General features: G+C 41.9%; 1 protein-coding gene and 1 long non-coding RNA gene across 4 annotated transcripts in view; one reads left to right on the forward strand and one right to left on the reverse strand.

Moving 5' to 3' along the window:
• Positions 1-16,073, forward strand: part of FAM171A1 (family with sequence similarity 171 member A1) — a 108,844-nt gene extending 92,771 nt beyond the window's left edge. For all 3 annotated transcript variants that reach the window (XM_026681361.2, XM_026681362.2, XM_087946774.1), the window contains 3 exons: positions 9,184-9,300; positions 11,954-12,068; positions 13,297-16,073. In XM_026681361.2, the coding sequence (XP_026537146.1) occupies positions 9,184-9,300; positions 11,954-12,068; positions 13,297-15,013 (1,949 nt within the window). In that variant the 3' untranslated portion in view covers positions 15,014-16,073. The remainder of the gene's footprint in view (positions 1-9,183; positions 9,301-11,953; positions 12,069-13,296) is intronic.
• On the reverse strand, positions 14,650-21,705 carry LOC148128852 (uncharacterized). Its single transcript, XR_015745879.1, has 3 exons — positions 20,543-21,705; positions 19,306-19,372; positions 14,650-14,794 (listed from the first exon to the last, which is right to left on the reverse strand). It is a non-coding gene; the product is annotated as an uncharacterized LOC148128852 (long non-coding RNA).
• Positions 21,706-27,016: the final 5,311 nt, after the last annotated feature.

The raw sequence follows: 27,016 nt of genomic DNA on the forward strand, positions 1-27,016 counted from the left end.
GTTCTGACAGTTATCACTGGATTGTGAGGGAAATGGAAGGATAGGTTCTGACATGCTGTTGGGGACAGAAATGGAAGGATTCTATTTCTTTACAGTGATCTGGTCATTAGTATTCTCTATGAGAGCTGTTGAAGCTACTAGGGGTGGGTGTTGTGCCCTCAATGTTACCTGAATCAGAGTGAAATGGTTGTGGAATCTTCTTGGAACTGCTGAGAGGCCTGCATTGGAGACAGGAGATATGTAGTGTCATATTCTATAGCAACTTCTTCTTCACCATTGGCCAGTATATCTAGGAATACTGAGGCTTGTAGTTCAAGAACCATATGATCAGTTACAGGATTGAAGAAACCCTGATCCAGAACATTATTTTCTTCCACTAGACCAGTGGTCACTAACCGGTGGGCCATGGAAAATTTTTGGTGGGCCACAGAAAAAATGGGTTCTTCAAAAGCAATTAATCTGGGTTGCGCAGTGCTCGTGCCTCCCGGCTCTTTGAGGCACCCTGGAGTCAGGTCCCTGAGATGCACATGCCAACCTGCTCCCACACACAGCGGTGGCGGCAACAACAGTCCCCTCCCCGGCACTCATTGTCACCTCTCCCCAATAATTCTCCAGCTTTGGATTGCTCCCACCTCTCTCTCTCTCTCTCTCTCTCTCTCTCTCTCTCTCTCTCTCTCTCTCTCTCTCTCTCTCCTCTCTCCCCCCTCCCTCTCTCTCTCTCCCCCTCCCTCCCTCCCTCCTCTCCTGTCTCTCTCTTTCCTTCCCCCCATGCCCTCCTGGAAGCAGGCAAGGAAAAGGAGACGGAGCCGTGCGCAGCTCTCAGCTCCTCCAGCTCTCGCTGCCTCTCCCAAAATCAAAGCCTCGGAGACGCAGGCAAAGCTGCTGCAGCAGTAGCGCCCAAGTTGCCTTAGCATGCTTGGTTAGTTCATAATTGCCCTACCCAGAGAAGGAGGTGCTGGAAGTGGAGGTGGCAGTAGTGGAGAAGCAAGCCAGGCGTTAAAGACCCAGGAAGAAAGGCAGTTGCTGCAGTTTGTGCTTCTGCTTGCACTGCCACCGGTGCTGAGAGGCGAGCATGCTAAGGCAACTCGGGCACTACCGCTGTGGTGGCTTTGCCTGCATCTCTGAGGCTTCAATGTTGGGAGAGGCAGCAAGGGCTGGAGGAGCCGAGAGCTGCGCACAGCTCTTTCTCCCTTTCCTTTCCTGCCTCCAGGTGAGCGGGGTGGGTGGGAGAAGAGAGAGGGGGGGGGCGGGAGCAATCCAAAGCTGGAGAATTAATGGGGAGAGCTGACAATGGGAGCTGGGGGAGTGGACTGTTGTTGCCCCTTTCTGCCTCTGCTTCTCCCAGCAGCAGTTGCCCTGAGGCCCCTCAGCTCAGACACACACCGCCTGTTCTTCTGTCTCTTTGGAAGATGCAGGTGGGGGAGGTTTCCAGCCTGGCCCTCCTTCCCTCCCCCAACTCCAGGCAGCCACACCTGGCAAAGGAGGGAGAAGTTTCATCTGATTTGGGGAAGATTGAGGGGGGGGGGCTCTGCTTTTCTTCCATTTGAGGAGGAGCTGGTTCCTCCCCATCCAGACCTTCCCAGCATCCAGGCACTATGTGGCTTCTTTTGAATTCCAGCAGTATTAAATCTTCCCTCTTTCCCCCCAAAAGGATGAGAGAGCCCCCTTCTTTCCCTTCGCTCTGCCCCAGTTATGATTAAGCATTTACAATTTTGTTATAATTAATTAAGCGTGTGTGTGTGTGTGTGTGTGTATAATTTATATTTAATATAAAATTTACTTTTTTGTATTAAATACATTATCTTTTTAAAAAAAATTCGTATTAGTGGTCCTTGGGATTTAAAAGTATGAGTTTGGTGGTCCCTGAGATCCAAAAGGTTGTCAACCCCTGCACTAGACTGAATAAAAATGTAATTTATTCACTCTGGATAAATTAATCATTTCAATGTCCAAAGAAAGTTGTAGTATTGATTCTACATAAGACAAAGTGTAAGTTCATATCAAAATATTGAAGCAATTTTATTCTCTGGAAGATTGGGTGCATTTGCTTTAAGGGCTCTCCAGGCCAACTCCAGTTATGTGTGTATGCACAGACACTTTGCTTCGTTCCAGTAGAAGTGTTGTCTAAACAAGCACAGGTATGCCTAAGTCTGGGAAGATCTCTGAGAAGCAAAGATTCAAGTTAATTAGTTAAGTAATTAGCTGTTCATCACTTTAAGGAGAGACACAGCAAGTGGCCTGTACCTACATCATGATGTATCTGAGACCTAACAGTTCAAATAAGTCTATATGTGGAAAGAGACAGACCTAGGTTGTGCATAACTTTCCCTTAAAGGAAGGCTCCAGGTATCTGAGAACGTAAGTGGAAGATATTAGGTTGGGGAAGGCTGCAAAATGCAATGGGATCTGAGCCTGTGAAGCATAAGGGATTTTAGATAAGTTCATGCCTCCTCACAGCCTTCATTAATAAAAGAAGATGGTGTCAGCCTTCAAGATTTTCTCCCTTTGCTTTGCATCTTTCGGCTGTCATAAGTAACGGGGGAGGAGGGGGGAATGGTTATGGGAAGTGAGCTGGAGGTGTTACAAACCAGAACTGTATAAATTGGGGAGGATACATTCTTGCTTAGGTTTCTATCCTATGCTATGCGCAGCTGCAACCCTTTATCAAACTATGTCAAGGTCAATGGACAGAAGCCTCATCACCACCTGGAGATGCACACATGATGATATACACAACTTTTAATTGGATGAGCCAATTGAACTATTGGGGGTGGGAACGTTGCCATTACTTTGTATATGTGATTTACGTGCCCATTTCTCAGATTCAAATTCTTTTTGTTGCTACCACTTGATTTCCAGTGAAAAGATATCTTTTCTCTGATAAAAGGAGTCTAAGTATTTCTTTCTTGGATTTTGAATGGAGCACAAGCTGATATTATTCTGAATCTCCACATTACCAGCCCACCCAGAGAAATAATAAATTTTCTTCCGAGGGGGTCTGAACACAATGTCAAATCCAGCCAGCGACCAAGAAGACCTGGGAGCAACTGGAGGACAAGATTCTCTGCTGCTAGAGGAAGCAGGGGAAGCCGACTTGTTAGCAGAACTAAATCTTGGGGGGAAACCAGCTGTAAAACCCAAATGGTCCCTGGGAGTCGGTTGGAAGGATCCTGAGGAAAAGCCTCCTCCAGGAGTGACCACTACCCGTCGGCGTGGAAGAGAGGAGCCATGGCAGGAGAAGGAAAGAAAGAATTTTTACTAACTCAAGCCATGCATCTTCTAAATGAAGCTATCGGAGAACCTCAAACTGATCAAAGGTATGAGGAAGAGGAGGGGGAGGCAGCCCCAGCCAGAAGAATCAGAGCAGCCACCCCCATAAATCAACCCAGGCTAGCACAACAGGCATCAGCAGCCCAGGGGCCCCCAGCGGGAGTTGCCAGAAGACATAGAACTCCAAAGGTGCCTCCGTTGGAAGTAAAATATGGGGGGGATCCCAAGGAGTTAGGATTCTTCTTGGCACAAGTCTGGAGCCATATGGAGGAATATGGAGGGGATTTTTCCTCAGAATCAACCAAAGTTAGATGTGTTACCAGGGCTCTGGAGGGAACAGCTGCAGAGTGGACTTTGCATAATGATAATGCCCCTCAGCTGATGAATTATGACCTGTTCATGACTGCACTGCGGGCCAGGTTTGAAGACCCACTTGCTGAACGTAAGGCCGGAATTAGGATGAAGACCATAAATCAGGGGCGAAGATCATTGGCCGACTACACCCAGGAATTTAGAGAGCTGGTGTGTCATATTCAAGGCTGGTCCCAGGGAGCCCTGATAGAAGCTTTTAAAGATGGGTTAAATGAAGAGGTATATCAAAGCTGTATTACCAGAAGAGACCCCAGTGAGCTGCAGATGTGGTACGTGCTGGCAGCAGAGGTGGAAATTGATCTGACCCGAAACAGACGCCGGGGGGGTGGGGTTTGGTTGGAGCAAGTCCTCCCCCACCAGCCCTCAAGAAGCCTTAAAACCTCAAAAGGGAGGAATGGCGGCAAAACCCAAGACCACTGCTTGCTTCCGATGTGGAAAGGAAAGTCACCGGGCTGCAGATTGCCGTGCCAAGCTAGAACCAAAGGGGGCACCAGGAGGAGGAAGAAAACCTGAAAAAAACCAGCAAAGCCTCGTGGAAGCGGGCGCTTAAAGCAGAGGAGGTTGTAGAGATCGCCCCTCCGAAGGAGAGGAGCTGGGAACTCCAACCTCTTCTGAAGAGAGTGAATCCGAATCGGAAGATGACTCACTGGTAAGTCCAAACAAGGGCCCTATGACTATTCCAATGAGATTAAGGGTACCCACATCGAGAGCCAAAGGGGAAATGCTAGCCTTGGGTGCACAAGGTGCATAATCAGCTCGGAGGTAGTGGAGAAAATGGGCTTAAGGCTAAAGGCTTTAAAAACACCCATAGCCTTTTGCCAATTGGATGGATCGGTAGCTGGGGGCGGCCCTGCACATTTCATAACGGAACCAATAGAAATGATGATGGGGAAGCATAGAGAGACTTTGTGTTTTATTGTGGCTCCTGGGATGGAGCGGCCCCTAATACTGGGGATGCCCTGGCTCCAGAAATGGAACCCCACGTTGATTGGAGGAGAGGGTCATTGCACATACATACTGACCAGCGCCCAGAAGGGGAGGGGCAATCTCAACCGAAACTCAAGAATCCCACTGAACTGGCCTCCACTGGCACCGAGAACCTGAAGGGGGAGGAGAAAATTCCGGAGGAATATTGGGACTTAAAGGAAGTATTCAGTGAAAAGGCCTCGGATGAGCTTCCCCCCAATCGTTCAACAGATTGCAGTATTGAAATTTTACCCGGGGTGAAACTCCCAAAATCGAAACTGTACTCGATGACACCGCAGGAGCTAGAAGAGCTGCGGTCATTTATCAATAAGAATTTGGAACGTGGTTTCATCCAACCTGCTAGACCCCGGGTAGCAGCCCCAGTATTGTTCCGTGAAAAGAAAGATGGCTCCCTTCGTTTATGTGTTGACTACAGAAACCTGAATGCTATTTCAGTGGAGAACGTGTACCCCCTCCCCTTGGTGAAGGACATGTTGGCCCACTTGGCCAAAGGGAAAATTTTTATATTTTTATGTTCTTATCTACATGGAGACTTGTGATGAACATGTGAAACTAGTGCGGTCAGTTCTGGAAAAACTTTGAGCTGCTGAGCTGTATGCAAAGTTGTCCAAGTGTGAATTCCACCAGGAAAAAATTGACTATTTAGGTTATCGCATCTCACATGATGGCATAGAAATGGATCTGGGGAAGGTTCGTGCCATTTTGGAATGGGCCCCTCTCTGCACCAGGGAACAACTTCAAAGTTTCTTGGGATTTGCTAATTTTTACCGTCAATTTATCCCTGCTTTTGCGAAGATTGCAATGCCTATCACAAATCTCCTAAAAAACAAAGGGAGGTGAAACCAAGCCTAGTAAACCCCTGGAGTGGTCCATGGAATGTCAAGCCGCTTTTGAGAAGCTGAAACGACTGTTTGCTGCTGAACCAGTACTCAAGCACCCGTACATGGACGCTCCTTTTGTAATCCAAGCCGATGTGAGTGACGTAGCAGTCGGGCGGTGTTACTACAAGCAACGAGGCAGGGACTCTGCAACCGTGTGCATATACTTCCGTAAACTAACTGAAACCGAAAGAAGATGGGCCATCTGGGAAAAAGAAGCTTTTGCAGTTAAGCTGGGCTCTGTTAACCTGGAGGCATTTCTTGGAAGAGGCAAAACACCCATTTTGAGGTGTGGACGGATCATAAAAATTTGGAGGCTTTGAAAACGCCTCGGAAGCTGTCTCCCAAGCAAGTTCGCTGGGCGCAGTACTTTAAGCGCTTTAATTTTTCATTGAAGTACATTCCAGGGGGAAGAACTTCATGGCGGATGCTTTATCTAGATTACCTCAATATAATAGTGCTCGCCAAGAAGTGGTACAGCCGATTGTCCCAACCAAACAGTTGGCAGCTCCAGTGGTTACCAGAGCACAGAAAAAGAAGGAGGTTGATTTATCAAATGATTTGACTGCACAATTAAGAGATGCTCTAAAACTTGATGATTGATTTCTTGCTCACTCAAATAACTGTATGGTTAGAGATGGATTGGCATGGGTGGGGGCCAAGTTATATGTGCCAGCGAAGCTGAGAAACCAAATATAACAGCAAGCTCATGACTCTAAGGCCGTTGGTCATTTTGGATTCGTGAAAACCTTTAACTTGGTTAAAAGGCAATTTTGGTGGCCTACCTTGAAAAAAGACATTGAGACTTATGTAGCTAGTTGTCCTAACTGTGCCTCAGCCAAACGGCCACCTGGTAAACCAGCAGTCTTACTACAAAATGTGGCTAGACCAACGGCTCCATGGAAGGAAATCTCTATGGATTTTAAGGTGGAATTACCTGAAAGTGGGGGGGGGGATACAGTTATTTGGGTAGTAACTGATTTGTTTTCCAAACAGGTATATTTCATACCTTGTCCGAAAATCCCATCTACAAAAACGTTGGCTAAACTGTTTATTTTACATATCTACAGGTTACATAGGGTTCCTGAACGCATAATCTCAGACAGGGGTGTCCAGTTTACCTCAAACGTTTGGAAGGAGTTCCTGAAGTTATTGGGCTCCACCCAGGGCTTAAGCTCTGCCCACCACCCACAAACCAATGGGGCTTGTGAGAGGACTAACTCGGTATTGGAACAATATCTTCGATGTTATATAAATTATCAGCGAGATAATTGGGCTGACCTATTGCCATTCGCTGAGGTGGCATATAATAATTTGGTACATAGTAGTACTGGGTTTACTCCATTTAAAGTGGCTTCGGGACAAGACTTTGTACCCATACCTGAGCTTCCATGGGAGAAACCTAACATTCAGCCATCAGATGAATGGATAACACAGCTCCAGCTTACCTGGCCGGTTACCCATAAAGCATTAGATGATGCTCATCAAGCTCATAAAAAATGTGCAGATAAAAAGAGAACTCCACAAAAACCATATCAAGTGGGTGACAAGGTCTTTTTATCCACCAGATATTTACAGACCACACAAAAGTCAAAAAAGTTTGGACCTAAGTATGTTGGACCTTTCTCAATTGAACAAATTGTGAACCCTGTGGCAGTTCAACTGAAATTACCAAAAGCTCTTCAACGGATCCATCCTGTTTTCCACGTTAGTTTATTAAAACCTGAACATACCTCCGGCTTGAGACCAACTCAGGTTGATCCCCCTGTACCATTGCTAATTGAAGGTGAACAACATTTTGAAGTTAAAGAAATTTTGGATTCTCAAAAACGAAGTGGTCGACTCCAGTATTTGGTTGCTTGGAAACATTTTCCTCCTTCCCAGGCTGAGTAGGTGAATGAGAAGGATGTTAGAGCTCCTACACTTATCAAGGCATTTTGTACTAAATATCCTGATAAACCCTAAAAAAATTAGTATGTTGCTGTTACATATATATTTTCTATTACCTTCTATTTTTATCTTTTTTAGGACTAACGTCTCTTTTCTAGGAAGGCCGAATGTCAGCCTTCAAGATTTTCTCCCCTTTGCTTTGCATCTTTCGGCTGTCATAAGTAACGGGGGGAGGAGGGGGAATGGTTATGGGAAGTGAGCTGGAGGTGTTACAAACCAGAACTGTATAAACTGGGGGATACATTCTTGCTTAGGTTTCTATCCTATGCTATGCAGCTGCAACCCTTTATCAAACTATGTCAAGGTCAACGGACAGAAGCCTCATCACCACCTGGAGATGCCCACATGATGATATACACAACTTTTAATTGGATGAGCCAATTGAACTATTGGGGGTGGGAACGTTGCCATTACTTTGTATATGTGATTTACGCACCCATTTTCTTAGATTCAGAATTCTTTTGTTGCTACCACTTGATTTCCAGTAAAAGATATCTTTTCTCTGATTAAAGGAGTCTAAGTATTTCTTTCTTGGATTTTGAATGGAGCACCAGCTGACAGATGGGCATTTGACTTGTAACTAAATGTGTCATAACTCACAATCGCTGAAGGAAAATTTCTTATGATCAAAATAGAGGGATGCTAAATTTTGGCTAGGTTATATGCTATGCATTTATGTGTCCCTTGTACTACTTGTGTATTAAGGCTATTAAGAAAATCAAAATAAAGATATTGGGGCTTTTTTTAAATATCAATCTGTTCCTTATAGAAAGGTTTATCTGCCTCAAGTTGGGAAGAAAAAAATGTGCTGAAATATCCATCCACACCCATTCACATGTTTCTGCCCCCCTCCAAAAATGGGGAGAATGCTTTTAAAGAGGCATGGATATTGCCTGTTCTGAAATTTCTATCACCATTTTAGCTTGGAGAGATGTAAACTTTGTATTTCCAAATAACACAAATAATTTTGGGTAGTATTAATTTACTAGAAATGCAATCGTAACACCAAGTAAAAAACTATTTAAAATTTGACACTGGACCAGTCTTTTTTATTCTCAGCATTTATAATATCACACAATCTTTACATGAATACTGCTCCACGGATTGAAACAAACTTAACTTTTAAGGATTTAAAATATTTTTTCTGCCCTACCATTCAAACACTTCACTATGGCACCCACTGGTGGTCAGTAAAGAAATCTACTAGCATTTAATTTTTAGATGATATTATTACAGGTAGCCTTTGGATTACAACCACAATTGAGCACAAAATTTGTGTTGTTACGTGAGTTTTGCCCTATTCTGCAATCTTTCTTCCCACAGTTGTTAAGTGAATCACTGCAGTTGTTAAGTTAATAACCCAGCTGTTAAGTGAATCTGGCTTCCCCATTGACTTTGCTTGTGAGAAGGTGATCGCGTGATCCTGAGACACTGCAACTGTCATAAATGTAAGTCAGTTGCCAAGTGTTTGAATTTTGATCATGTGACCATGGGGATGATCCAATGGTTATAAGGGTGAAAACTCATTATGTCACTTTTTTTCAGTGCCATTGTAATTTCATATGGTCACCAAAGGAACCATTGCAAGTTGAGGGTTTCTTGTACTGTTATTGAGTTTCTGCATCTGAAAATCATGATCAATTTATACTATAATAGTCATATAGCTTTGTTTCTGTTCTCTTCTATTTTGTATTCCATTTTACAAATTTCTTTAAATGTTTTACAGGAACTTGGTTAAAAAGCAACCTAGGCACTATTGAACAAGAAGGAAATGGATTGACCTGGACTTATATTGCCTCCCAGTTGGGATATTGGGTTGCAGCCATGTCACCCACAAATCCAGGTAAGACTGATTTTTTTATTTGCCCCAGAATAAATTGTGTGTGTGTGACAGAGAGAGAGAGTGCGAGTGTGTGTTTGTGTCTTCTAGCTCCTCAAAAGAGTATGCAGGGGCCTTTAGACCAGTGGTTACCAACCAGTGGGCTGTGGCTGTGCCCACTGGTGGTCCGCGAGAAAATTTTGGTGGTCCGCAGAGAAATGTCACCCCCAGAGCACCCCCCACAGCTAATCCAGGCTACATGGGAACACAAAGGCTTTGCTGCCCACATGGCCTGCAGGAACCCTCCCCACCCACTCCTTACCTGGCAAACTTGCCTGCTAAGTTGCTAATTTTCCTTTTTTTCCCTTGACCATCATCTGTTCTGCTGTGCCAGGAGATTTAGATTAGCTAGAAAGCAGGAAATCGTTGGATTTCTTGCTTTCTAGCTAATCTTTAGATCTTCGGCTCTGCTTTTAAGCAGAGCCGAACCTCCCTTAGGACTGAAGGTTCTATTATTTAGTTGCAGACTCAGATAACCGATGGCAGAAACACAGATCTCTAAGTGAATCTGTGATTCTGTGAGCAGCTCAATCTGCCTGCCTGCTTTGCCTGATTTTGGGTAAAAATTGCTCTTTTTTAAATAAAAAATTCAATATTTACATACATGGTGCGTGGTGAGTTAATTTTGTGTGTTTGCTTGCTAGCAAATTTTATGTGACAGACTCAGATAGCCGATGGCAGAAACACAGATTTCTACATGAATCTGTGATTCTGTGAGCAACTCAATTTGCCTCCCTGCTTTGCCTGATTTGGGTAAAAGTTGCTCTTTTTTAATAAAAAAAATCAATATTTACATAAATATTTATAATATTTACAAACAAGCCATGCCCAGTCAGTCACATGACCACACCCACAAATTAGGCCACACCCAAGTACCAGTTGTTAAGACATTTGAATCCCACCCCTGCCTCTCTCTCTCTCTCTCTCTCTCTCTGTGTGTGTGTGTGTGTGTGTGAGATTGGGAGAGGGTTAGATCAGATCTCTCTCTCTCTCTCTCCCACCAACGTCAGCAAGCTACGCTCAGTCAAAATTCATATTAGTGATTCCCCAGGATTTAAAATGATGAGTTTGATGGTCCCTGAGGTCCAAAAGGTTGGCGACCCCTGCTTTATACTATTAGTATCATACTGGATATAAGGGAATTGCTTAAATTGGAAAAAGGGAATCCTAAGCCATGTTTGTAAGAGCGCTATTATTGGCAGTTTCTTTCTCCTTTTGCAACCCTGCAAGACATAGCCAGCTATGCCAGAAAATACTTTTTGCTAGAGCTTTTCAAGACACTGAAGGGTGGTGAAAATGGAAGGATCCATTTTAAAACTTGATACTAGTTCACAGTAAGTTTTATATTATGCACTACTATGTTTAAATAATGTATGCATTTCAGAATAACATTTTATTGACATATCTAGGAATTCTGAAAACAGACTTTAAAGTTTGTTAAGGTTTACCAAGTACTTCAATAGATATTTTTTTTACAAAAAAAAGAGTTTTAGCCTTAAAGAGGCTAAATACACTGCAGCCGTTTAGGTCACTAATGGTTGCATTTTGGATGTTTGTAAACTGGAACAATTTCCAAACAGTTGTAGGATAATCCTCAGATTAGATCATTGTTACAATATGTAGCATGTAGTGATTTCAGAAAATCATAACACAGGCAGGATTTATACCCTTTCTGCCATAAATGGAATGATTTCCCCCTTAACTGAAGAATTGCCACATAAGTACAACACAGAATAGTTATGAGCTCTGATATATGATCAGCTGTAGTCTTGATTTACACATAGACTGAATACGCTAGGAATAGAGTAATATTTGTAGTGGGAAATGGATTTTTCCCAGGTCAGACCTCCAATGATGAACCCAGATTAGTTTTAATGACTCTATTCAAGTAAAAAATAAATAAATCCTAGCTAGAACTTGACTCAAACAAAATAACCTATCATTTCCTTGATGTGCTAATTAGATAGAATCTCTTGCTTGCACACACAGAGGACACTGCTATTTTCCCAGCCCATGCACAATTGCACAGGCTGGAAAAGTGGTTCCCATTTCACGACCTGATGTGGCTGTTTATATAGAAAAACTGTCAATTCAATTTCCTGAAAACTTTGCAGTTTCTGACAGTTAGAGCCTGAGGGAATTTACCAGCCGTGCTAAGTGAGATTCCAGATAAACAGTCCACACAGGAGGTTACCAAGCCCATTGGCTGACTGTTGCCCCATTGCATCATTCATTTGTAGGCACTTCATCTCCAAATAGATGCTGTTGCTCCAGGCTGCAATCCAGATAATAGCACTGGCCCATTGTTTTGGTTGGTTCCACTAACCAAAGAACATATATCACTGCACTTTATTTGTTCACAGTATTCTTAACACAGGCCTGTTCTGGGATTTCTGAGTAATTCAAATCGGTGGCATCCCTCAACTCTGGAGACCTGTGTAATCAGGGCTGATACCATCAGAGAACACTCCTAGAAGTGGATCAGGGCAACTCAGATTATACTCTGCTGCAAGGGGTTGTTGTCAAAGTGAGAGCTAGCCTGCGACTAAATATACTATAGGTTAGAAAGCTTTGACTTGCCTGTCCTCAGAATTTTAACTTTTTCCCCATCTTGTAGGTCTCATTGTAGCGAAGGACTTCACTACTTACCACACAGTGTTCCTTTTGGCAATTCTTGGAGGAATAGCTCTTATACTACTTGTTCTGCTGTGCCTCCTTTTATACTATTGCAGGTAAAATGTCTCATTTTTATATTTAATTATATTTGTAGAGTGGCCCAGCGAGGAACACTTTCATTTTTGTGTAAGTACACCATTTTAGAAAGCCTCCCATGGATTCATAATTTCCATAATAGAACCAGTATCTTTAGATACTACTACTAGTGCTACTTGGAGATTGTATATTAGCTGCCCACAAACTTGTGCCATCAAGATATGTTGAATTACTGGTTTAACACATTGCCATGGTACCAAATTGAGGAAAATTCTTTACATAGGCCTAAGTTTATCTTATCGTATTCGGTACTTTCAGAATTGATGTGGTCTCTAAGTACCCTTTGAGAAATGGATTAATATTACAAATGCATTTAAGCTTAGATAAATCTTTACATTAAGATTCCTCTGTAAACAGAAAACAACAAAAATAGGAGCGGGGTTGTAGCTCGTGTTAATTTTCTATTTGCTTGTGGAACAAGCCACATTATAGAGTAATCTAGAGTAAACATGGAGCTACCAATAATAGTTTATGAAACTGGCATTTTTAAAACTGAGGAAAATAAAATTTCTCTCATTCCAACGCAATGCATGTAATCTATAAGAAGAACTAAACCAAGAATAGTAACATTATTTCTTTCTTTCTTAAATATTTCCTTGAATAAAAGTAGCTTATTCTTGAAGAAGTGCTATTCAATACATTACCTGCTTAAAGTAATTTTAATAGAACAAATTATAAGGTTGTCTTTCTTCTATTATATCTGTTTCTACTGTATTGTTTTTTATTATAATATTTCTTTTTTCTTTTCATAATGAGTTTCAACATTTCTGTCTATAATTGAAATATCTAATGTAATACACCAAGGTTTTTGAAGGTAAACATCTCCCAAAAATAAGATGTTGATATGCTTGAAAAACAGTATTGAAAAAGCAAATAAACAGAACGGGTGTTAAAAAAAAAAGAATTTCCATTGAGGATCAAGCTGCAGAAAGTTCAGTTTGGACTGCAAGATAAAATCAGGAGATATTAATTTGCTTGAGCCTCTTGCAATAACTTTCTTTACCTCAGCACTTTCCACTTACAGTGGACCACAATTCCCATAACTTCTATCCACCCATCTTGAGCAGCCAGGTTTATGACAATTGGAAGAGAGCATAGGTGTTTGAATACCTAATTCACTAGACCATTCTTTTGCTACAAGTCCCTTTAAAATGATTTTTTTTTTCTATTCCATTTTTTTAACATTAGGAGAAAGTGTTTGAAGCCCCGTCAACATCATAAGAAACTACACTTATCCTCAACACTCAGTGGTGCTAAGAAGGATCAATCAACTTCCATGTCCCATCTCAATTTAGTATTTTCCCGACGTGAATCAGAATTTCCCGGTGGGCTCTCCATTACTGGCAACAGGCACCCAGAATCCTCTGGCCACAAGGAACTGATAGTGGCTGTTCATTTGGACAAAGGATGTTCGGGAGAAGTAGATATGCATACCCCTATGCTGCAACATACTTATAGCACTTCACAGGAATTTAGCTCCAGAGAGGAATCACTTTCCCATAAGGAAAATGACCATAGCCGCATGTCTCTAGAAAATATGGCTTCTAATGATAGTTTGAAAAAAGACTATCTTCAATCATTGGATTCTTTTTCTATAAATCCAAGAAAGTCTCTGGAAATGACAGAAGGATATGGTTCTCCTGATAAGGGGGACCATAGACACAGTTACAATGCAATGTTGTTAAGCCGGCCTTTATTTGAGAAGCAGGAGCAAACATCCATGAATCATATTTCTACAGGGAGTAAATATAATCTTCAGGAACAAGTATACCCTATCCCTTCAACCCCTGAAACGGAACTTCTAGATTGCAGGTCCTCTGAATGTATGATGTCTCGCTCCGTTGACCATCTTGAAAGACCCACTTCTTTTCCTCGACCAGGTCATCTGGTCTGTTGTAATTCTCTTGATCAGGTTAATGATAGTGTTTACAGAAAAGTATTGCCCACATTAGTTATTCCTGGTCATTATATGAAACTTCCAGGAGAACATCCTTATATTAGCCAGCCTCTCTCTACTGATCAACCGGTAGATATAGAAAGGCTCCAGGTTGAACTATCCAGCCCTCATTCACAGCTTTACCCTCATTCTCAGCAACAGATGCAGCCACAACAGCTAGCTGCTCAAGCAGTATCCCAGCAACATTTACAAGAAGTTGGTGCAGGTGACTGGAAACCACAGAGCGTTCCAATGTCTGAATCAGTATCCATTCCAGCATCCCTTAATGATGCTTCCCTGGCACAAATGAATAGTGAAGTGCAGCTTCTTACTGAGAAAGCTCTAATGGAGCTAGGTGGAGGAAAGCCTTTACCTCATCCTCGGGCATGGTTTGTTTCTTTGGATGGGCGTTCAAATGCTCATGTTAGACATTCCTACATCGATCTTCAAAGAGCTGGAAGGAATGGAAGCAATGATGTCAGCCTGGATTCTGGGGTTGACATGAATGAGCCAAAATCTGCCCGAAAGGGAAGGGCAGATCATTTACAACAAACCCACCAGCAAGCGCAGATTCATCCACAGAAAGAGCAGAAAATTCCAGAAAGTAGCACTTATACACAGCTTGTTTATTTGGATGAAGTGGACCAAAGTGGCAGTGAATGTGGAACTGCAGTTTGTAGTCCTGAAGATAATATTCCAAGATGTGTGTTGGAGGGAGGAAGCAGAAGAACAGGTGGCCAATTGCCCAGCCTGCAGGAAGAAACAATAAAAAGAACAGTAGAAAGTTCACCAGAGCCTTTAACAAGTCCAGAACATAAAATAACTGAACACAGTGAAGCTGACGACGATGATGATAATGATGATGATGATGATGATGACGACGACGACGACGATGATCAAGGGGAAGACAAAAAGAGTCCTTGGCAAAAGCGAGAGGAAAGACCACTCATGGCGTTCAACTTGAAGTAACCTCTGATAGATCTGATCTTTTCCCCCAGGAGAATATATAATTGCCAAATATTTTTGTTTGTTTATACTGACAGAAAAAAAAGATGAAGTAATCTTTATGGTGGGTTACAACTGAAAAGATTCACTCAAGATAATTTTTGTGCAAACTCACCTAATTATTTGCAAAGTCTGTATGAAACTATGACTGAATTCCATTTATTTGATACTGGCCATCAAGGACATTTGGATATTTACATGTGGTTTGGCAGATTATAACCTCAGATTTTCCTGAAAATGGATCTATGTGAAACTTTATTATTATTATTTCTTAATTCAAATGTATCATAATGATGCTACTGAAAGGGTATCTTTAAGTAGAGTTCAACACTTGACATCTACAGATATGCATTATTTCAAAGGAAGGCTATGCACTGCTGCTTTTTAATAATCTTGTTTTTGCTTTAACATGCTTATTTACAAGGTAGTTCCAAAATATTGTCTATCTTTAGTCTGCCTAGCCACCGAGTTTTTGACATGAAACTTGACAAGCTTTTCTTGGTATCTGAAGAGCCTTTTGTGAAACCAAACTGATTTTTTAAAGTCAGCTTTGATTCCTCCAGTCCCCATTCTAAGTGCCTTTTTTACAGGAACAATGAACAGTCTCTTCTTTTGCTAGCGACTTGAATAATCAGATTTTTTAACAGAAAAAAATTCTGAAACCGTATCTGTACTTTAATTTGCATGCTATCAAATGTCTCTGCTGAATGACTCTTTATTTCAAAACAGTGTATTCGCTAATTTTGGTGTGTACTGTGGATTCTGTTTAGCAAGGGTAGACTATAGGACATTTTTGAAAACCCCAAAGTAGCCAAAATAGTTTCACTGATTGTATATATGATGTATATAATTTCAAGTAACATGGATTTTGGACCAAGCAAGTGGATTGAATGTGTTCTAAAAATGTCAAGCAGAGTTGTTATAAACTATCCAAAAGTGCCAGATCGATTTCTGTGCTTTCTCTTTATAAAACTGCTTGGTTATCCAAAAATTATAATTCAAAAATAAAGTTTTTGAAAACTCGGGACTCTTTAAAATTCCTCTTTGAAGTCACAGAATTATTTGAGAGATAACATAGTAATTATACAGTAAGTTATGTTTAATTTGCTGATGTCCCATGAATATTATGAATTATTAGATAAATTTATAGAATCAAGGCAAGGCAGGACACTTGCTTATCCCTACTTTTTCCTGCAATTTTCCACAGAATTAACATTTTAAAGTTTTCTCTTCCAATTATCACCACAGGTAATGTTTGAGGTATGACTTGATATTTAAAGGCAGTTCAAAGTTATAACAAACCACGCCCAAAAGTTACATATGACTCTATTTCAAAGTTATAGCAACTGCAGTGCTTTCTGGAGTCATTTGCCCTTTTGACTAACTGTAGAGTTGCTATAGCCCTCCCTATCCTCCCCGCAGTTTCCCTGTGATTGTTCACCTTCACAACCCTCACAGGGATGCTGCAGCGCCCCCATTCCCCTGCCTTGCCCTTTGCCACATGCCCATCACCCATGCCTTTTATAGATCTCTGGATCTCATATTGGGGAAGAAAGGCAGGCCATGCATCCTTGGCCATGGGGTGGTGGCTCAGAAATAGCCACCATTTTGTCCTGCTTGTGAAAATTGTGGCCGTGGGACAAATTGATTCGTTTTTGTGCCTTAACGAGGTCTGCACAGCACTACAGAAGCTTCTGAAAGATACAGCAAGCTTCTCCAGCACTCTGCAGACTTGGTTAAAGCAGCAAAAAGGAGCAGTATATCTCTGGGCTGCGTAGCAACAACCCAGATCTGGCCTCCATTTTGTGCAGTGAGGTAAAATGGCAACCAGTTCCAGAATCACACTGTGTAGCTGAAGGACAAAATGATGCATTCCGCTTGGCAAATGTGATCTGCACAGCCTCTGAAGCAATCTTTCCAGTGCCTTAGAAGGCCTTGAAGCTCTTCAGAACATGAGAAGAAGGATGGAATGGGAAAGGACCTGTCCTGTGGGGACCTGGTGGAGTGGGAAAAGATCTCTGGTGAATCAAGGGATGGGAAGCAGAACATGGGAACTAAGAGATACTTTGGGTGGTAGGCCTGGTAGACCTGGGCCTTGATAGGCCTCCAAAGGCCTCTCCTATCTCTGAAGCAATCAATGCTCAATTTAATAGCTGTATTAGAAAGAGCCTTGGAGTCATTAAATGAGGCTGTTTTGTTTAACGGCCATCGCAACCTGAAACCCTAATGGGCAGGGTCATATCTTGAGGACGATCAATATTTTGTGACTAAAAGTATCTGTGCCAGAGTAGAAAATAGCCACCTAAACGAAATTTCACTAGGCATGAGTTACGGGTTATGGGGTTGTGAGTAGATTTAGTATATTGTCCATATAAGAAACAATGGTATATGAGGGTGAACTTATGAATGGGGTAGAGTGGGTTCCGCAGGATTTAAAACCAAAAGAGTTGGAGAAGAAACAACCTTTCTTCCATCTAACACAAGTGTCTCCAACTTTCTCTGTGTTGTTGCTTTTTCTTAAACTGAAAAGCTTCAAATTATATCCAGATACCCCTATAAGATGTTTGCAATAATAATCAGGGAACTGCTGCAGCAGTTTGCTGGGTTGTCATCATAATTAATTCTTTGCCCTGATTGGAACTCACGAGGCATAAGGACAATAGAAGTAAAAACCCTGCAAAGGAAGTATATATACTAAAGGTAGTCCTTGATTTACAGTCATTCATTTAGCGACTGTTTGAGATTACAATAGCCCTGAAAAAAATTGACTTACAACCAGTCCTAACACACAACCATCACAGCATCCTTACTGTCATGTGGTCAAAATTTGGGCACTTGGAAATCAGCATCTATTTCTGACATTTGCAGCATCTCAAGGTTATATGATTATCATTTGCAACCTTCCCAGCTGGCTTCTAAAGCAAAATTAATTGGGGAAGCTGAATTTGCTTAATAACCATGTGTTTCACTTAACCACTGCAGTGATTCACTTAGCAACCATGGCAAAAGGATCATAATATAAAGTGTAATATCAAGACAACAACCTTGTCTGGCAATAGAAATTCTAGTCCGAATTGTGATTATAAGTCCAGGGCTATCTATATGGGGTGGGGGTGAAACAATCCAAGGGAAAGGTTGGCAGTTATGTCAAATTTATATATGAGAGTACAACATAATATAGCATCCACATCTCTCTGGTTTGAAAATTTAAGGAAACTGGATTGTGTATACCATTCTAGTCATAATGATGTTTATTATGGTTACAGTAAGGTATTATGCCACAATGCCTTATACTAAGCTGTTTGTGGCTTTGGAATGCATATGCTGTGCAAGGAAGATCAGTGAACAAAGAAAGGTTTGTTTTTGCAGTGGACAAAATTGCATATTACTTAGGCAAATGTGTATCTCCAAAATCAACCTAATGTGTTATAGTAAAATGAATGTAAGAAGGAAATCATCTGTAAAAACAAAAAAGGATGTTTTTTAAAAAACAATAACTAGACAGGAAACACATAACCACCACATCCTCCCCTTGGAAAAATTCCATGCTTAACTTAAGGTTATGGGCACACAACCCAAAAATAATTTGGAACTCCATATTTGCTTTGTAGTGTGTTTTCTTCTCACATAATTGATTAAAAATCACCTGCAGTGCTTCTAGCAACCTAGACCTCTCTGGGGCAACTTTCATAACACTTCTGAAGAGACAGAAAAAAAAGTACCACAGCCTTTTCTGAGGATAAGCAGGAAATCTATCAGCTTTCTTCTCCATTTTCTCTATGTATAAAAACAGCAATACCTCCAGCAAATCATAGTGATTCCATGACCCATGAGTTATTGTAAATGTGTCCCCCCAATGTGATTATTTTCCCCCCATTCATTTGTGTCTGATTGTCACCTTTAAAGCCCCACATGGCTTGGGAGTAGATTAATTCAGAAGAGACCAACTCTTCTGAGTTACATTTACCTGACTCACTATAGCAGGGAGACGGAATGTTACAAGTCCCCTCTCCTAAGGAGATATATCTAGTGGGACCCAGGAGAAGGTTTTTTTCTATGGTGGCGCCTTCCTTTTGGAAACATCCCTGCAGAGATTAGACTGGTCCTCAATGTGACACTTTCGCAAGGTCCTGAAGAGCTGGTTTTGCCAATGGGCCTGAGATTATTGTTTTTACTCTTTGTATCAATGGTAAAGATAAAAAAGCCCCTGTGGGTTTTACTCTATTAGTCATAGCCGACTTTAGGGGGATGCTTACCTCCATTTCTGTAAGCCAGTTCTGTCCAAAGATATTTCCATGGTCATGTGGCCAGCATTAAATCCTGCTGCAGAACAAAGCATATGGCAAAACACGGAAAACTTGTTACCTTCCTACTACAGTGGTTCCTTCATCTATTTGCATTTACATGCTTTTGAACTGCTAGAATTGGCAGGAGGCAAATGATGGGAGCTCACTCCATCACACAGTGATAGAACTCAAATCCCTGGAGCACAGACCTCCTATAGCAGTGGCCGCCAACCAGTGGTCTGGGGACTACTGGTTGTCCGCAGAGAAATGTCACTCCCAAAGTACCCCTAAAGTAATTAATCCAGTGGGAACACAAGGCTGCGCCCGCGGGAACACAAGGCTTGCGTCACTTGCATTGCGAACAACACGAGGTAGTGAGGGGAGGGGGGAAAGGGGAGGGGGGAACTTGCCCCACGCGCCTTGCCTGGCCACTGGGCTGCTTCTTTCTGCTTCTCTCTTCTGCTTTTGGCTGCATGCAAGGAAAGCAGCAAAAGTCTTTCTTTCTCTCCCCCAAACTCCACCAGAAATGCAAGGCATCCTGCTCCACGAGGCTGCGCCAGCATAACAAATCTCACACAGTCTCATTTCTGGAGGAGTTTGGGGGAGAGAAAGAAAGACTTCTGCTGCCTTTCTTGCATGAAGCCAAAAGTCTTTCTCTCTTTTCCTGCAGATTTTTTGGGGGGATTTTCCCAGGGTCTCTGGTCCACGGGATTTAAAATAATGAGTTTGGTGGTCCCTGAGGTCAAAAAGGTCAGCGACCGCTGGTCTATGGCTAAGACTAGACCAGAAGCCAAATCACTCTTGTGCCAAACCAACTCATTAGCCAATACACCCCACTGCCTCTACTAGTTCTTGGCTGACTGCTATTACTTTTCGGGCCCACCCGCTTCCCAGGTGGTTATGAGTATATGATATAAATCATATCACAATGAACAGTATTGAGAAAGGTAACATAAATATATAGTGGTACATAAATAAATAGGAGCCATCATCCAAGCATAAAAGTGTGCTCATCAAAAAGGGGAAAAGGTGGTAAAGTGCTTTCAAATTAACTAAATTTCAAACAAAATGCTGATGCAAACATTTCTTTTTTATTACCCATTATTTGTTGGAAATAAGATCAATTTTGCTATGCTGACAATTGTTCTTTAAAACATATCGATCAAGTTCTCATTTATTCCTTTGCCTATTAATTTGAATAACTTACACAAAGATGTTGGACAACATTTCAGGGCAAAACGACTCCCCCACCGCCTTGACAAGGGAGTCTTCGAAGAGTTGCTTCTGTGGGTTGCCATCTGCTATTTGGGATTTCCTCCGCTGCGTCCCACGAAAAAGTGCGCTGCTAATACGCGGCCAGAGCAGGGAAAAACGAAGCTCCGCCACGTTACACGGTTCCGGAAGTCCGTTCCGGCCGCTTTCACTTGGCAAGACAAGCTGCTCAACCCTAACGCGGTTGCCGGGCTTGAGCTTGGCGTGCACGGACCCACCCCTCAGGGCGCCTCATTCAGCAGCCCCGCTTCAAGGGTCGTTGCTTGAGGGGCCTGGCATCGCCGCCCCCTCTCGCTCCTCTAACTTACCTCAACGGGCTGTTCGGCGGATATAACTGCAGGGGCGGAGCAGCGCCCACGGGGAGCCTGTCGGAAGAGCCGGCAAGCGATGGCATTCACTGAAGAGCCATCGCTACCCGCCGTCCAAGATCCAGCTCCTCGGAGGAGCAGGAGCGCGTTGAAGGAATAGCTATTTCTGGGGAGACGACTCGAGGGAAGGCGGTTATTTAAGGGACCTCTCAGGCGAGCAGCCTTTCATCGCCTTGCCCTGTGATGCAAAGGATAGCAAGCCACCGCTGCCCTTCCGTTCTTCAAGCCACCCAGCCTGGCACTTGCCCAAGCTTGCCCAGGGGTTTACGTGCGGTCTGCCCGCCCGGGGAGCGAGCGAGTTTGGGGACAACCAGCCTCCTCCCCTAAGCCGGTTTCCTGCGATTGTGGGGGAGTCGCAGCAGGGACTTGGAGGTCTTCTAGTCCACCCTTTGCTTAAGCAGAAGAACCTATACCATCTCAGACAAGCGACTGTCTAGTCTTTTCTTTAAAAAAAAACAAAAACCTTCCAGTGATGGAGCGCTCACGATTTCTGGAGGCAAGCTGTTCCACTGGTTAATTTTCCTTACTGTTAGCAAGTTTCTCCTTAATTCCAGGTTGCTTCTCTCTTTGATCAGTTTGCAACCCTTGTTTCTTGTTCTACCCCCTGGTGCTTTGGAGAATAATTTGACTCTTCTATATGGCAGCCCACAAATACTGAAATATTGCTATCATGTCAAGAAGGCGGCGCCGGGCTGGCAGGTTATGTTTCTGCGCTGTGCAGAGCTACTCTGGCCGGCGCCTGTAGTTGACACTAGCAGGCTGGCGCAGCATGCTTCCGCTGCCGCCGGCGTCGAGGTTTTGTTTTGTCGGTACGCTCGCTTTTTACCTCCCCCTACGATGGCTGTCTGCTACTGTTTCTGTGTCGAGTCAGGCTTCCCCTTCGGCCCCCTCTTTCCCTTTGTGACCACCTCCCATCCTTCGTAGCCTCCCGCAAGGCGGGCAAGAAGCGCCCGCGTCATTTTCATTTTTATGCCTTTCTGCTGCCAGCCATCTCCTTCTGTACCTTTTAGAGAACAGAATAAAAGCATAAATAAATATGGTAATCACATCTTTGGGAATGGATGTTATGCTCATGATTTCACTGTGGGATCCAACTGTAAACTTTTGAATGCCAAGGCTTGACTGGAAGGTCAAGCAAATAGGAGGAGTTCATTTTCCACAGCCAGCCAGCCTATAGTGGAATATTTTAGAGGACAAAATTTGCAGACAACTTTTCCCCCAAGTCCTGTATTAAATGTGGTACGTAGATAAATATTCAGAATAATTGAGTGATGTGTTCTAGCTGCAAGAGTAGGTTAAAATTTAGTTTGTTTGATTGCTATTTAGGATCTTCTGTAAGTCTACTATTGCAACTTGCAAATTATTTATAGGCATGTTATGTAAAATGAAACAGTTAATTAACAAGCCATGGTTAAGCAAACAAATGTGTGCACAAACCTAAGTGGGATAACCAGCTGGCTTCAGATTAATCTGAGGTCATACCAAACAGGATGCAGCTTTGCACATTTATGAACTAGAATCTAGATTCTATTTAGTAGCATAGTTTATGGCAGAATATATTCTGTTGATCAAGTTGTGGCTCAATATATGTGTAATAAGCCATTGATAAGTATTTTTTTCAAGTAGAAAAGTCTCATAGAGACTGTGCACTGCTTCACATTTGTTTTGGCTGTTTCGTGGATTTTAATGGAGAGACCACATGTGATTATATTGATACTTGTACATTTCTCATGTTTTCTCAATATGTTGATCTTTCTTACTAGGAAAAACATTTGGGCAAAATACCAAGTTTGACTGTCAGAACTAGGATTTTTCCTCTGAAAAAAAATTCCTCCTCAAAGTGGTTCTGTTATGAGGATTGGATTCAGATTCTCTTGAAGCTAATTCAAAGTCTTAAAACAGAGGAATTGGATTAAGACAGGGGTGGGCAAACTTTTTGGCTCGGGGGCCGCATTGACTTTTAAAATTTGACAGACGGGCCGGGTCAGCACAAGATTTTTTGGGAATGATTTCGAACTCCCAGCCGAGGCCTTTGCAAATTTCTTTTCTTTCCTACCCCTAGATCGCTCTGCACTGTTTTGCAGCTTTGGGGGCCACGCGGCACAGGGCAACGCCACGCCCAGCGATTTTTTTTCAGGGGCGGGCCGGATTGGACAGACCAATGGCAGCGATTTTTTTCAGGGGCGGGCCGGATTGGACAGACCAACGGGCCGGATGTGGCCCGCGGGCCGTAGTTTGCCCATCCCTGGATTAAGACATTGGAGCAGAAAGGCAGTGAGGCTGTATCTACCCAATTTGAATTAGATGTTATTAAAAGTATCCTCTGTCTGGTCCTGTCCACTTCTAGGGAACAGTGCTTATGCCACGCTTCCATGGTCATATGGCCAGCACAGAATGCTGTTATTTTCTCACCAAACTGATACCTAGTTATCTACTTGCATGCTTTTGAATTGCTAACTTGGCAGGGACCTGCAGCAAAAATGGGAGCTCTCCCCATAAAACAGTACTTGGGTCTCAAAGTGCCAACCTTTTGGTTGACAAGCCCAGCATCTTAACCACTAGGCCACTGCATCCTTCTTAGATTACTAGGACATTATTCCCTCAAGTATCACATTGATAAAATTATTAAAATTTGTCTTGTTTTATACTGGGATTCACAAGTTACACTACTATTTTGCTTCGAGTAGGATAATGTAGAAATTACTGTGGTTTCATCAGTAAATCATGGTTGTCAGCCCCACATATAGTTGGCTTTACATGTTAGCTATTTCACTTATAGCATGAGCATAGAAACCAAGCATGGAAACCTTGATGAGATAAATATTATACTTCTTGTTTATACAACAGACTGAATTATAAATTATCTATCATAATTTATTGTGCTGGTTCAGTCCATGAATTACATATAATTCAGTGTTTCTCATGAAAACTCAGAAAATGGAAATACTTGAGTAAATTGTCATTAATTCAACAATATACAAAGATATCATTGAAACATTACCACTCATTTGGGGTAAGTTGCTATCAAAAATGGCTACAATTCTCCAGGATGTCTTCTAGCTCTAACTAGATATCCTGGAGTAGAGACCTTTTATATGTGAAGCACATGACCTGTCACTGAGCTAATTTGCCCCAATCTTGTACACTCCAGGTATGTTAGTAAGACTTAAGATGAAGAAAACTAGGAATTGTAGAATGGCACATCTGTTAGCTGTTTAGAGCCTTGGGGAATAGGCAACATACCAATGTAGTAAACAAAAAATAAACTGAACAGCACTGCATAAACTTTGTGTTTGTAAGCAAATTGTACTCACTGTGAATGATATGAAGCATTTTAGAAATTAACTCTTAATAAAAAATATCTCATCCTTTAATTTACAAAACTATGCAACAATTATTTATAGTTTGTTTTTGTAAGTCAGATCGGTCCTTTGCTATGTGGTGAGTGTTTTTCTTATCCACATAGCACTGGCTTGTCCATGCCCTGATATCACTTTTGGAAATAGCTACAGTAATATCAGAAATGCTTCTAAAATCAAAAGCGCGCGCGTGCGTGTGTGTGTGTGTGGTATTCAGCTTTGTTCAGTTTTTCCCCCACATCATTATAGTTGTGCTTTTAAAGTTGTAGCGATGTCTTGGTCTGTGTTTATTGGTCTTGGAGTTTGCTGTGTACTGTTTGATTGACCAATAAACACGGACCAAGACTCCCAACCAATCAGGATGAAGAAAAAACCATTCTAACAAAGCACGAGGCCAGCACCAAATTTGAAACAGAAACGGCTGCAAAAGCCTGACACACAGACAAACCCAATACACAAGCCTGATGAGGGCATATGAGATTCTGCCGAAACGTTGCTACAACTTGAAAAGCACAACTATAATGATGTGGGAAAATACTCGAACAAAGCTGAATACCATACATATAAATACTCGTGAAAACTTTGTTCGGGTATTATACTTGTGCTTTTAAAGTTGTAGCGATGTTTCGGCAGAATCTCATCTGCCCTCATCAGGCTTGTATATTGGGTTCGTCTGTGTGTCAGGCTTTTGCAGCCGTTTCTGTTTCAAATTTGGTGCTGGCCTTGTGGTTTGTTAGAATGGTTTTTTCTTCACCCTGATTGGTTGGGAGTCTTGGTCTGTGTTTATTGGTCTTGGAGTTTGGAACAGCTGTCCTGCCCTACATAAGAGGTACTACAGACAAAATCAGTAAGATACTACACAGGCATCACATCAAGACTGCCTTCAAAACAGACAGAAAAATAGCAGCCATCCTAAGAAACCCCAAAGATAAAATTGACCTGGAAAACCAAAGCATATATGAAGTCCCCTGTGCATCATGCCCTGCCACATATATCGGACAGACCAATAGAAGAATAAGTACCCGCCTAGATGAACACAAAAATGAAGTAAAAAAGCTGGAATACACTTCCTCACTAGTCCAACACTTGAAAGCCACAGGTCATAGCATCGACTTCCATGGCACCAAAACCCTAGCCACTATAGAAAACCCCAGCTACAGCATTATCAGAGAAGCCATGGAGATTGAAAAAAAGACCTGAAAGCATGAATAGAAGAGATGATTCCACCAGACTATCAATTATCTGGAAGCCTGCACTCACAAACAAAAAAATCTCCACACCACAAGCCAAGCAAACACCTGGGCACAAACAGACACCCCCCCCCATACCTCCATCCCAAACACACCACAACCAGCCACCCAGATGAAACCTAGCTTCCTAATAAACGATAGCTGGCCATTCACCCGAAGCCAAGCCGTGCTAAAAGCCCCCAATACATGAAACACAATGTTGCCAGCTAATCAAGACCAAAAAAAACCAAACACTACAAAACAGAAGAAAGTATTAGAAACACCAAACAAGCAGAACACAGCAAACTCCAAGACCAATAAACACAGACCAAGACTCCCAACCAATCAGGATGAAGAAAAAAACCATTCTGGCACAGCAGTAGGCTAGCCCCAAATTTAAAACAGAAACGGCTGTGAAAGTCTGACTCACAGACGAACCCAATACACAAGCCTGATGATGGCAGATGAGATTCTGCCAAAATGTCGCTACAACTTTAAAAGCACAACTATAATGATGTGGGAAAATACCCAAACAAAGCTGAATACCATACATATAAATACTCGCAAAAACTTAAGAAAACAAATACACACACACACACACACACACAAGTAATCTGAAGAAGTAGGAAACAAGTTTGTGACTTGATGCTTAACCATGGTACTATAAAACAAATTTGCAGAAGTTACACTTGCTTTGCTTTTGAAATAAGATTTACTCTTTGGATTCTTGTAGCCAATTCTTATGCAAATTATATGCAAAGTAGAAAATGGACATACTATTGGTAAAAATTAAACTTAATTTTATTACATTAATATACATATCTAGTTAAATGTATTTAGGTAGTTATTAATTTTCCCTTCTGGCATATATACATTACAACTTCTGGAAGTCTCAGAGAGCTGATGTCTTATAGTGTGCATCCCTTGTTCTAAACTGTTTGAAAACAATATTATGAAGCACTCGATACAAGAATCAGAAAAGGTATCAATGCAATCATATAGCATAATTCTAATGTGCAATTGGAGTCTGGCTTAGATTTTTGCAGCATTTTGAGCGAAAGAAGAATTGTTTATATTTTCCACAGATATATTCATATTCCAGGCTGTTTTTTTCAGTGAACACGAAATTTATTCAGACTCTTTTGCTCTGCTGTATGGTATTTAAGTGATATCACTTTGATCTATTCCCCACACTTGTGCATGTCCTCTTAAATCTTTGGGGAAGATTTTTTTTTATTATTATTAAAATAGACAACTGTGAAATTTCAAAGAAAAATATCATATTTAGAACTAAGACAGTTCATAACATCTATCCTTAAGTAATATATAATCATTGACTTGGTCACCAGGACAGTCAGCAGATTATAAAATCATAAAACATACTCGCACATTTTTTCTGGGAGAATATTAATGTAACCTAGACATTTGGTAGAAAGTCACATGTGTTAAAAAT

Source organism: Notechis scutatus, chromosome Z (genome assembly GCF_049901735.1).
Source record: "Notechis scutatus isolate UNSWTSFEM ecotype Mainland chromosome Z, rNotScu1.2, whole genome shotgun sequence".
Lineage (NCBI taxonomy): Eukaryota > Metazoa > Chordata > Lepidosauria > Squamata > Elapidae > Notechis > Notechis scutatus.